Source organism: Oryzias melastigma, linkage group LG4, assembly GCF_002922805.2.
Source record: "Oryzias melastigma strain HK-1 linkage group LG4, ASM292280v2, whole genome shotgun sequence".
Lineage (NCBI taxonomy): Eukaryota > Metazoa > Chordata > Actinopteri > Beloniformes > Adrianichthyidae > Oryzias > Oryzias melastigma.
In genome coordinates, this window is record NC_050515.1 from 16,725,038 (window position 1) to 16,737,444 (window position 12,407).

At 36.9% G+C, this 12,407-nt stretch overlaps 1 protein-coding gene across 1 annotated transcript in view; it reads right to left on the bottom strand.

Moving 5' to 3' along the window:
* Positions 1–445: 445 nt before the first annotated feature.
* The window catches only part of znhit6 (zinc finger HIT-type containing 6), a 27,265-nt gene continuing 15,303 nt past the window's right edge, over positions 446–12,407 (bottom strand). The window contains exons 6-10 of the mRNA XM_024279441.2: positions 11,394–11,462; positions 11,203–11,283; positions 9,908–9,988; positions 4,849–4,973; positions 446–1,080 (exon numbers count right to left, since the gene is read on the bottom strand). Coding sequence (XP_024135209.1) covers positions 752–1,080; positions 4,849–4,973; positions 9,908–9,988; positions 11,203–11,283; positions 11,394–11,462 — 685 coding nt within the window. The 3' untranslated portion in view covers positions 446–751. The remainder of the gene's footprint in view (positions 1,081–4,848; positions 4,974–9,907; positions 9,989–11,202; positions 11,284–11,393; positions 11,463–12,407) is intronic.

The window sequence follows — 12,407 nt, forward strand, 5'->3', positions numbered from 1 at the left end:
GAGTCACTGAGGTGTCAGAAAAACAACTCCAGCATTGACTTTTACGAACTGCTAAGAAAATGACACTAATGATCTTCCTAAAGGCTGCTAAACTAAAAACCTGACTGAGGCACAAATTATGGGCAGCTTACTTAATCTTTTGTAATGAATAAAGGTGTTATTTAACTAGAGTTAAGTAGAAAAGAATGCACCTCTAAATGAGTCATTTCGGTTCTCAAAGTTCTAGTAAAAACCTACAACTCTCCAAAAAGTTGGTGAGCTTTTTGAAATGTTCTTTCTATAGAGGAACTCTTTGCTTCAAGTCATATATTTTAACATTCTCACAGGCCTGATAAAAGTCCAAATGTTTCAAGTTTTTTTTGGCTGAGTACTCTGTTGTATTGCATAACCTTGATAAATGGTGACGATCTGAAAGGACTGATTAAATAAGAGTGCTCACACCTCATAAAGTGAGATTTTTACCAGCCTGCAAACTGATTGACAACATTGTGATGCTTTTTATACAAGCTTAGTCCCAGAGAAGATTAAAACACATACTTTATTATTCAAATAAAAATTATAAATGAACAAAAAACACATGGAAATACTTCAGATCTCTGGAACTCCATATTTTTAACCCAGTACATAATTCTTTCCAATCATTTAATTGTGATGCAACATTAGCCTCTATTACATCATTACTACTTCCCTTTATCTCCAGCATCCCATCCAGACCTCACCTGTCGGAAAACTCACCTGAAAACCTATTCCTCTATTGGTCGACACCATGTTGCATATTCTTGACATCATTAACAGAAGTATTGTTTTCAAGTGGGACATTTTCATCTGGACATCTTTCCACCTTCTCCTCTTCATCGCTGCTGTCGAGGATTTCACCTTCCTCCTGCTCTTCCTCCTCCACTCCTATCTTTGCCCGTTTCTCCAGCGGTGGCTCAGTTTCAGGGCTGATCTCTTCAGCTGCTGTCTGAAGGTTGGTTCCTGTTTGCACTGATGGTGGTGAAATGTGATCCACAGCCCATTTCTGTCCATCAATCCCAACGTTCTTTGTTGCAAAACCAGCGCAGGCCGATACAGGTTCAGCTGAAAAGACATAGAACTGTTTATCTAGCCTGCTGAATACGGTAAAACTATTCTAAGACCAAACATGCACATTGATACAGTTTATGAACAAAACAGATATAACCGGCAATGAAAAGTATTATGGTGAAAACACACTAAAACTGATGGTTCATTTCTGAAATTTCATTACTTGGAAAAATAAGCGTTGAGCTGAAAACACCCAACAAAAACAGAAATCGATTACTGGGATAAAGATTGAACTTTGAAAAAGTTTTGTTTACACTCTCTCCCGCTAGCTTATAGCACCTCACAAGTCAAAGCTAAGTAGCAACAAAACCACAAGCAATATTGGAGCTATTCAGCTGTACAGTTTCTGTGCCAGATGGAAGCTCAGACGAGGAAAACAAAGACGTTAATGGAAATATTTGTCTGTAAGTGGGTGTATCAGAAGGGAGACTTTGGCCCACTCACTTGCTACCTCACAAACTCAAGTTTTTTCAAACCTCGAGTTTTTGTTTGCTCCTGATCCAACATGATTTGAATAAAAAATACTCATAAATGTAGTTTTAATCCAAAATTATTTCATATATGTGCAAAAAACATGCTAAATATACCAAAAACATAATTTTCATTTGAATGGTTCTTTTAACACTGATAAAAGAGAGACACTGCTGGAAAACAAATAGGGGAAGGAATGGATTTGAACTGACTGCCCTGTTTTAATAGCCCTCACCTGCTTGCTGTCTTTGCTGGTATGTAAACACCCTGAAGGCTAAGAACAAAAGCTAATAAACCATCTAAAAATACAAGAAGTTTATTCAATAAAACCCACACAACTATTTACTTTTAAAGGATACGGTATGTAACTAAGAGAACTATTATTATTGTTGTCTAAGCATTTAGGTTGTTATTTTTACATCCTAAAGGAACATTTTGTTTAAGATGCCATTAAGAGTCTAGTAAATATCCAGATTAGACCGGCTGGTAAAAGAGCTAGAAGCAACTAGAAACTTTGGTTCAGTAAACAAGCCAAACAATTCAAATACAAACAAATAAAAACAAAATACAAGTAAAGGTTAATAAAGGGTTTTTCCTGCTAAGAAGATTTTGCTGCAATTGCCACAGACAAATTTACTAGTGCCACAAGCTCACACTGTCAAATTAAACCTATTAGCAAAAAATTCTATGCTGTGATCTGATAAACCATTAGGAATTGTGGAAGATTAACCCATAAAACAAAGAACCTCCAAGCCATGCACAGAACAAACATATAAGTCAGTCATGACAAGTTTTTTATACAAAAAAAAGCACAAAAGGGGAAAAACTAAAGAGGACGTGGGGTATTCCAAGTTTTTTTTTTTTATTAATATGTCATTTTATGGAAAAAGATCATATTTATTGCAACTTGAATGTTGATGTTGGGCAATTAAACCAGATTTAGAGGAATGGTAAATTGTAAGATAAGTGACTCCAAGTCAAATAAAGAGTATTCAGGCTGTCTTACAAGTACAAAAGTAACAGTACTAGTAACAGAACATACATTTCATCAATATTCCATTCACATTTAATTTGCAAATATCTGATTATCCCTAATTATCTGATTTCTATGGACATGTAGACAAGTTTAATAGTTATGAACAACTTGATATTTCAACTAGAATAGATGGATAACTGCTAATTTCCGTTAAAAGGTTCAATTTAATTGGGTTGTTGAATGCAAATGCTTAATGTTGATGTTGTCATGGATTGGCATATAAGAAAATTAGTGGCAATAATACTACACACTTCAAAATGATGGTTTTAAAGATACTGAAGTTTTCCTAGTTGTGCACTATTTTAGTGCAAATCTTTGGAAAGAGTGCTTCTGTGGTTCATGTTCAGAGACACATTCAAACTGGATCCTGGACTCAGAAAGCCACCTACAACTGCACTTACAACCCCTGTCCAAGAGGTAGATACTGAATGGTTTTTACTCTCCTCAAGCATGTATGACATGGTTTAGGCCAGTAGCATATATCTACGCCACATTGTAGTTGATATATCGTATTGTGTATAGTGACATTTGATTGCCCAGAATTTGATTATAATAAGTGTTTGAAAAGATTTTACAAATTAAATCTCAGAGGGATCCATCCTCATTCAGCAAGCAGCTATTTTACTTGGCTAAGGTCACCATGCCTGGCTCTTTATCCACTGGTACTGTTTGCAGACAACACAGTTCCAAAAGCAAATAAATTACCCTTTTTGCTCTACATTTTCTTGCTTGTTTTATCAACCAATGGCCAATGAAAATGTGTGACCTTTCAAAGTTTTTACATTTTAAAACCTGGCCTAACTAAGTAGCTGAATAGTAAATTAGTAAGTGAACTACACCAGAGTTTACTTTCAAGTGACCCAAGACCCTTACTTTTAGTCAGACTGAGTTTGTTGGCTAAGAAGGGCTTTAACGCCCACCAGGCAAAGCAGACCGTCTGAGGATATGAACTTTGGTGGAGAACAAGTATGAAAACGATTGAAAAGCTGACCAGGACTTGCAACAGCACTTTAATTTGTGTGTTGCTTGCATGCTTTTTTAATAACACCGTTACTGTTAGTAATCCCATCCACAGCAAGCACTACAGGAAAAGAAAAGGGTGGTTGGAAACATGTAGAAACCAATGCAATGGTATCAAGTCTGTCACCATGTAGGAAACTCAGAGGACCGACAACATTCAACAAACCCAAAACCATAAACCATTAGATACAGTCACAGAAGCCAGCAGTCAACTTACTTCTGTTTCTTTAGAGTGTGACTCACGTTGCTCTTTTTGCAGAGACTACAGATTATGGACACATTGACTTTTAAGGCCAAAATGTTTTGAAGCCACGATAAAAGCTGGCGTGACAGAAGACCTTGGCATCACAGGATCATCCTTAACTGGCATAAAACACTTTGACGAATTTGGACGGGTTGCATGCAGCAGAACTTTAACATGTCCTTATCTTCTGTAAATATGCTGCTGCCACTATGTCCGATTGCTTGCTATCACTTCCTGCCCTGGTTCCCAGGCCATGGCATGGGCAGTTTATCTGGACGTTTGAATGGCTAACATTATAGGAAAACAACTTGGCACCAAGACCTTATCACTGAAAACAAACACAGTCAAGACTAGAATGACCTCATTCGTCATTCAGCTGGTCTGTTCTGACTGTATAATGATACTGGGGATGTGGTCTTCTGTGACCATACTGCGATACACAAAGTTTGACCACATTGGACATCTGAAAAGGAAAAAGTTAGAGTGTCTGTCGTTGTGATACCCTGTGCGGTGTTCACATAAATGGCACATCTTTGCCGCAAATATGCAAACGGGTAAAGACAACACAGTGACCTCCTGTTTTCTCAACATTCGTCGGTTCAAAACTCATGAGGTCATTGCTACACAGCAAGCCATGTTTGATCCTCTTCTTGGCCATGGTTCCTGTTGAGGTTAAGTTGGTGTGTGTGATGCTGAGCAGAACATGCTCATTTCCGTTGGGGTAGTGTGTTGCCATGGTGAAAAATAAGGCAGCAGAGAGGCTTAGGTCCTCAGCTGGATAAAAGCAGGACATGATACAATGCTTTTGGAATCAGGGGAAGTGGCGAGAAACTGGCAGTGCTCGGATCTTCAACGTACTATATTTATTCACCCTTTTGCTTGCATACCAAAGTAAACCTTTGGAAAGATGCAGACCAAACATGAATGCCGATATAAAATGTTACTATTGAATTAATGGGTTTGAGTCTATTAGAAGTTACGATTATATTACCTGGTCCTTTCAGTGGATAGTCCTTCCAATGATCTCTGAGCACAACATGCAGCACAGGATATTCAATGAGCATTTTAAAGCGTAGGTTATCCTTCAGGCTCTTCTCAGTGTCCAATTCATGATACCTATTAGCGACCAAAAGGACAGACAAAAAAAAGAAAACAATATTAGTACAAATCTTAGTTTACTAAACACAAGATGTCCAGTTTTTTATAGTCACAAAAAGAAAAAAATATTGGAGATATTAATATTGGTGATCAAATGATGCTTGATAGAAGGCTAAAGTTAAAGTCCCATTAGTTGTCACACACCTAGGTGTGTGAAATTTGTTCAAACCATCCCCTGGGGGAGTGGTGAGCTGCAGATGCAGCTGCGCTTGGGAACCATTTGGTGGTTTAACCCCTGAATCCAACCCCTTAATCCTGAGTGTCAAGCAGTGAAGCACTGGGTCCCAGTCTTTTAGAGTCTTTGGTATGACTCGGCCTGGATTTGAACTCACAACCTTGCAGTATCAGGGCAGACACTCTACCACAAGGCTACTAAGCTAGTTAGGCTGCAACACTGCAGTTGAACATCTTTTTACCATCTGCACAAGATGACATTGGTCTAGTCTTCTCATTCATTCATCTTCTTGTCTGCTTTGTCCCTTTCGGGGTCGCTGGAGCCAAACCAGGCTACTGATGGGCAAAGGCAGGGTTTACCCGGGACAGGTCGCCAGTCTGTCGCAGCGCCTTAATCACACACCCATTCACTCTCACTTTCACACCTAGGAGCAATTTAGAGTCACTAATTAACCTATGAAGCATGTTCTCATTTATGTTTTATCATATATTGGTCATACATAAGAAGGGAGATGCTAAAGGGAGCTCTTAAGGAAGCTCTCAACTTGGATTCCCAAACCAAAATGTATCAGAATATGGATGATTAAATCTATACACTAAAAAAAAAAAGAAAAATCCCAATGTGTTCATCAAACATACTGAGCTCATGTACGTTGCACATCCAGAACATGATAATGAACAAAGCGCCAACTCACAAAGCCAATTTAAAACCTTCCATTCTAGCATTTTTTCTTTATGCTCTGAAGAAGATTCACTTAGAGTCTTAGACGAACAACAGACCGGATCCACCAAGCAAACAGCCGTCTGTGTCAGGCATGATAAATGAAAGACGACCACGTGCTGATTCCAAAACACAGGGAGAATGTCAGAATGTAAAAGTAGCATTTTGAAAATGGTACGCCAAAAGCTAAGAAGTGACTGATCGTAGATTACCGAAATGTAAAACAATTACAGAATAAAAAGAACATTGGACAAGAAAAAGGTTACAAGCCATAAGTACGATTTTGAAAGAACCAATAATTACTTCTAGAGCTATACTTTGAAACTCAAGACCTGTCTATTGTGTTGTGTTGATTCATGAAGGCTGTATTAAACTGAAAAAAATGATTAAGTCTGGTGACTCTGGTTTAAGATTCTTTAAAATCTACTGCACCCAAGAAATAAAAGTCCAAGAGAAGTCTCTAATGAGGCATGAAGGTTCATTGGATTTTTCTTTAAGACATTACTTCATAAGTTACATCATGTAAAGGTTGCTTGCTGTTATCAGCAGCTGACTTAGCCACAAACCAGTGACACTTCCAACAGAAAGCCAAATTACCCCAAATACAACTGATGACGTTTAGTGTAAATTAATAACCAGAGACCAAACTATTGTACTATGTGAGTTTTTGGCAAGGTGCTTTGTTTGTTTTGTTGCAATCCCAATCAATACCAGTTTTGTTTTACAGGGGAAAAAAAAATGTCCCAATTTTTCAGTAAAGTTGAGAGAGCTGACTGTTTTGATGGTTCCACGTGTAAAAAGATACTTTGAAGAAAAGCAACAAAATAATATAACAGCAATTATAGAGATTTTTTTTAAGGTAATATGGTAAAAGAAAAAAAAAAGACAAACTCTCAATTGACTAAAAAAATTCTGTGTGCTGACCTTACAGAAATAAAACTGAAGTAAGGGAAAAAAGGATACACAGAATCAAAAGGTCAGAATATGAAATAAATATAAAAAAGACAACATAAACATCAAGTAGAGGTGTGGTGAATGGTTCTGTTGATGCACAGCCCACCTTCTTTCCAGTAAGACGATGCTGCTTGTACAGCTATGTTTGGTTTAGCACAAAAACAGCTTTCTTGAAGTCTCGCAGTGGGGATGAAACTCCAGCAGACATTCAACAACAACAACATGAGACACAGCTTTTGTGCCAAATGACCACTGGGAAACTATTACTGCCACCGTTCATGACTTAGGACCATTTTTTTTAGAAGGTAACATCATTTTAAAAAAGAAAGGACTCGTTTGAAATTCAAATGCTTTTGTACTGCATTTCTCTTGTGTAACTCCACAAAGCTAACATAAAGTGTTTACCCCGGAGAAGTGCTCTAATGTTAGAAATAATGAAAAATTTAATGGGTTATTATGCAACTACATAATAGAGATAGCACGATACGACAGGAATGTTTGACTTCCAAAGTAAACTATCACCAGAGGGATTTATACCTCTCAATCACTCATTACTAAAACAGAAAAAGAGACAGACAAAACATTCCATGTCATCTCACCGAGCCGCAAGTATGAAAGTATCATAGAAATCACTTGTAAAAGCTTTCTCTGGAAACACGGCTTTGCCAAGAATAACACAGTCAAAGCTGAGTCATTATTCCAAAAATTCAAAACAGGAAACGGCAGGAAGTGTTTGTGCTCGAGCGCCTTTCCACTTTTACGTGACTGCTTTTTTGTAATAGCTGCACCCCACCAACAATTAGCGTCTGCTCTGTATTTACAGAGCACTTCGGGGTTACATTAACATTTACTTTCTGAATTTTAGCTTCATCCATCATTGTTTTCATTTTGACAAAGTTCCATGTTAAACATCCTCACAGGCGACCACTGTGGAGAAGGCATGAGGAGATGATACCAAGCACGAGTTGGCAGGCATCCCAATCAACACAATATGGAATTTGGACATGCATTTTATCAGACAGCCACTATAATATTGCTAAAATATGTTATGATCCATCTCAATGCATTGAAAAAGAGTCATTACTGGATTTCCAGATACTCATGATTCCAGCTTTACATATAACTAAGGGCAAAGTATGATCCGTTGGCACATAGACCACATCTGAGTTTGACTGAACTTGTTACTACAACTACAAGGAAGAAGTTCATTTTTACCAAACAATGACTAAACTAAATCCTTAGAAATACTGATGGACAGTTGAAAAACTTCTTAAACATCCACTCCAATGAAAATTCTGTCTTTGGTGTTTTTAACATCTTCTTGTGGTATCTTTATCAAGATGGAGGTCCTATATACAGAAAATTAAGCTAATATTTACATTTTTGAGTATTTCTTTATTCAAATCATATTGAATCAGGAGCAGATAAAAAAAAAAGTTGTTTGAAAAAGATTGTAGTTGTTAGGTAGGCCACAAGCAGTTTGCTCCAATTCATTCTGATGCATCCATTAGATGACTAGATCCATAAGCGTCTTCGTTTTCCTCGTCCGAGCTGGAATTTGGCTCAAAACTGTACGGCTGGATAGCCTCAATATTGCTCGTCATTTTTGATGAACTGGTAATGTTAGGTTGAGGGTGTGAGGGGTTATAAGCTAGCAGGAGAGCATGTAAAACAGAAAACTCTCAGCAACAGGGAGGGAAAAGAGGAGCGGGATTGCACCGTGCAAATTGTCCCGCTAACAACTCAGAGGCGAATTTCTGCCGTTGTGCAAAAACTAAGTCCTAAAATGACAAAACTTTTTTTGATTTGGACTAAAAATCATACTATAACTAAAAGACCACTAGGAACGTTTTTAAAATAGATCAAAAGATGATCAAAGTGGGTCCTGAGGCTTTTCATACATTCCATTCAAAAGCATCTGGATGATTTAATATTTATGCTGCCTCTCCTGCATTTACTCTTCCAGTTTCACTGTGCTTTTACAAAAACTATAAAAACAAAATGTACGGTTTTAAAGGGTTGATAAAAAGCCCCCCTGACATTTTTATGATAACATGATTGACTGCTAAAGAGACATTCATAGGATGTGACATTTGGAGGATCTTCCTAACTAAACAGAACCACTTTTAGGTCATCCTGCACATTGGCAAGCACAGTAATTCAGTTTTAGCTGCATCTTCGCCATCATAAAAATATCTACTTTAAAAAAAAAAAGGGTGCAGCACACCCCACATGGTAAAACAAAGGAAGGTGTGTGTTTATTTTGTAAGGTGGGAGAACAGGATGTTTTGTGACGTTTTATACGAGGCAATAACTCTGAGCCAACTCTGTGGCAAAGAGGAAACGGACGACGGCCAAACAATCTAGAGAAGCTAAATGTGTCCCATTGCTGTAAATCTCACCGAACTTTCTTAGAAAGGGTGAGAAAAATGTAGCAGGACTTCTCAGAAAAAGTGGACGGGAAATGTGGGGACTGGCATCGTTCGGGCCAGAGTCAGAGAAAAAAGATGAAGGGAAAACCTTGCTGCTTGCACCTTCTTGCCAAAGATCTGCGTAGGTTTGCAGGAATTTACAAGGCAGTGCCGTCACATCCATAAACAAATTAGATTCATATCATACCCACGGAATAAATCACTCATGATTAGCGAGCTCAGTCGGACGGTCAGCGTGGTCACACGAACAGGATGCTTGAGCCCAGACATGACTGACAGATTTTTGAAAAAAGATTAAAAGCTTTCCTGAAATTACTTACAGATTCTTAGGATACCTAAAAATATATTTTTCATTTTCTCCATTAGTTTAAAACAAAGGGCAAGCAGGACTTTAATGACCTCTAGATGTATTAAACTGAAAACTAATAACCTTTAATGCATTTCTTATAAAATAATAAGTTTTGAGAAAAATAAAAAAAACATAAAGAAATCTAAAAAACCTGGTCTGTGATAAAAAATCTCTACACTGCAAAATGGGTTATTTTTTTTTTGTCTGACATATCTGAAAAGTAATACTACAACACACACTGGAGTAAAGTGGTTGACCTCACCTGACAGAGTTAGCTTTTCTTCCCTCTGCTTTCATGAAGACCTTCACATCATCTGAGGAAGCATTAACATACATCTTCAACCTGAAAAAGACAATTGCATAAGTTAAAATCTGTCTCGCAAATACTATCAAATTTAAACTGGTAATGATCCTATACTCTACCCTTGCACCGCTTAACATAATTTAGAAATGCACAAATGTCACCAACAGAGGTGGGACAAAATATCATTATGGCGAAATATCGTGATATTTCAACTCACGAACGATTACCGGTTTTCTCTTTTCCTGAACTGGTTTCTTAAAATAATACCAAAAATTTCCACCAGGGGGTATTTCGCGAGACAGTGAAATGTATGGATGCGAAACCGTCATCAATGCATCTACATTCTTTAAACAAGACACATATTTGAACAAGTGCGGTCACTAAGAATGCTGCTAAGTGTCTATCGTGTGCATAATTTTATATTTATCAAAATGGGATCTTGGTTTAATGCTTCTGCTGTTGACAACTAGTGAAATCGCATTTAAAACATGACTGATTACTAGTTTGCAGTGTGGTGAGTCAGGAAAAAAAATTAAATGCACAGTACAATTATTTACAATCACTTAGATTGTCAAATGAAATGCAACCTTCTATCTCAGTTGACCAGGTTGTTAACAGGTATCATCAAAAAGAGATTAAGAGGTAGATTGGTAAAATTTACATTTGGAATATATATATTTGTGCTTTTGAAGTCTGTTTAACATCAGCACCAAAAACAACGACAAAAAAGAGGGGGAGTTAAAAAGTTAGGCGTTGGGTTTTAATAGGCAATTAATATTATGGAACCAAAAAACGAAATCATAAGGAACCCTATGTCGATGATGAAGTCAATAATGAAGGTAGAAATATTGTCCAGATTAAACTTTTTTACAGGGCTAAATTACTGATGTCTATAAATGCAGGTTTAATATAAAACTAGCTAATAAATTATAACGTGTGTCTGAAAAACTACTTACTTCTAATGATTACTTTTGGAGTTAAAATGTGGTTTTCTAGCTTCTTGCTTCAGTAAAATGACCCTTAAGATGAGTATTTAATAAATGTTCAAAACTGTCTATTTTTTTAATTAAATGAAATACATTCATCATTTTCTGTCAACCTGTCACACTGTATGTAACTGTGGGGTGGTTTGGCTTGGATGTTTCTTAAACAAGAACTGTCCAACATGCTCCAAAAACATGCAGTCTGAGCAGTCGAGTGTGAAAAGAACTAACAACTCCTTAAAAATGAAACGTAAAGGTGACAAAGCTCACTTTTGACGGAACACAGGATCTGACTCTGTTGGATGAATGTAGGCTGTCAAGATTTGCTTTAAGGTGTGTCCATCAGGCACCCTGAAACAAAAAAAAGATTGTAAAAAAGCTTCAGAGGAATGCCAACATTTGGTGGAAAGCTAAAGCTTTACAGATATCAGCATTAAGAAAAGTGTGGTTGCGTCACTCACCTTCTCTGACTGAACTCCGAGCTGCTCTGAGGAAACATGAGCTTCAGGTGCCACAGGAACATTTGATCTCTTTATGGGACAGAAGAAAAAAAACATCTTAATTTCATCTTTTTAACGTTTTTGATCCATCTGCCAGAACAGACGGATGACATCATGTGTGCTCCATTTCTATTCCCTTTGCAATTAGAAACAAATGCCCTTGTTAAACACAAGAGTATAAAATGCATTCAGAGTTCCTCTGAACACAACTGGCTGCTTCTAGTGTGAATAAGTGTGTTTTAAAAGAGTGAACAGCCCCAAATGATTCAAATTAAATAGTGATCATGTGTCCTAAATGATCATTAGACCAGTCATTGGAAATAAATAGTTTTTAACGTTATAAATGCTTTACAAGCCATCAGCAATTCCCTACATACTTGTATGTCTACACTGGCATTACAAGTAATATTAAACTGTTGAGTTGTATATTAAAAACACATAAAATACATAATCATTATACACATTTAAACTTTTATCTCACTTGTCATTTAAATTTCAACGCTCTTCATATACAAACTGTTCTTTACTAGAAATCAGGCAACAAGTTTCTGGCATAAGACAAGATCTTCTCTGCAAGAGCACAAAACTAAAAATAGATTCTTTGATCTACAAGGACTCGATTGACCAAAATCTACCAAGCCAAACAAACAAACACAAAAAATTCAGTAAATTGTTCAAATCTTTCATTAATACATAACACCCTAAAGAAAAAACAAACAGCATAATTATAAAATCCTTTACATTAAGGCTGAATCTAAATTTTTGATCAATTCTTTGATCAAAAAATGTAGAAAATGCCAGATGAAGATTTCGGGATTATTGAAATGATGACAACATTGTTTTGATTAGCACTGGCTGTGAACATTTCTTTTCTCTTTGAAGTAGAACTGCCACAAACGATTATTTTAAAAGTCGACTAATCACCGATTATTTTTTACGATTAGTCGACTAATCGCGTCATACACAAGTGGATGT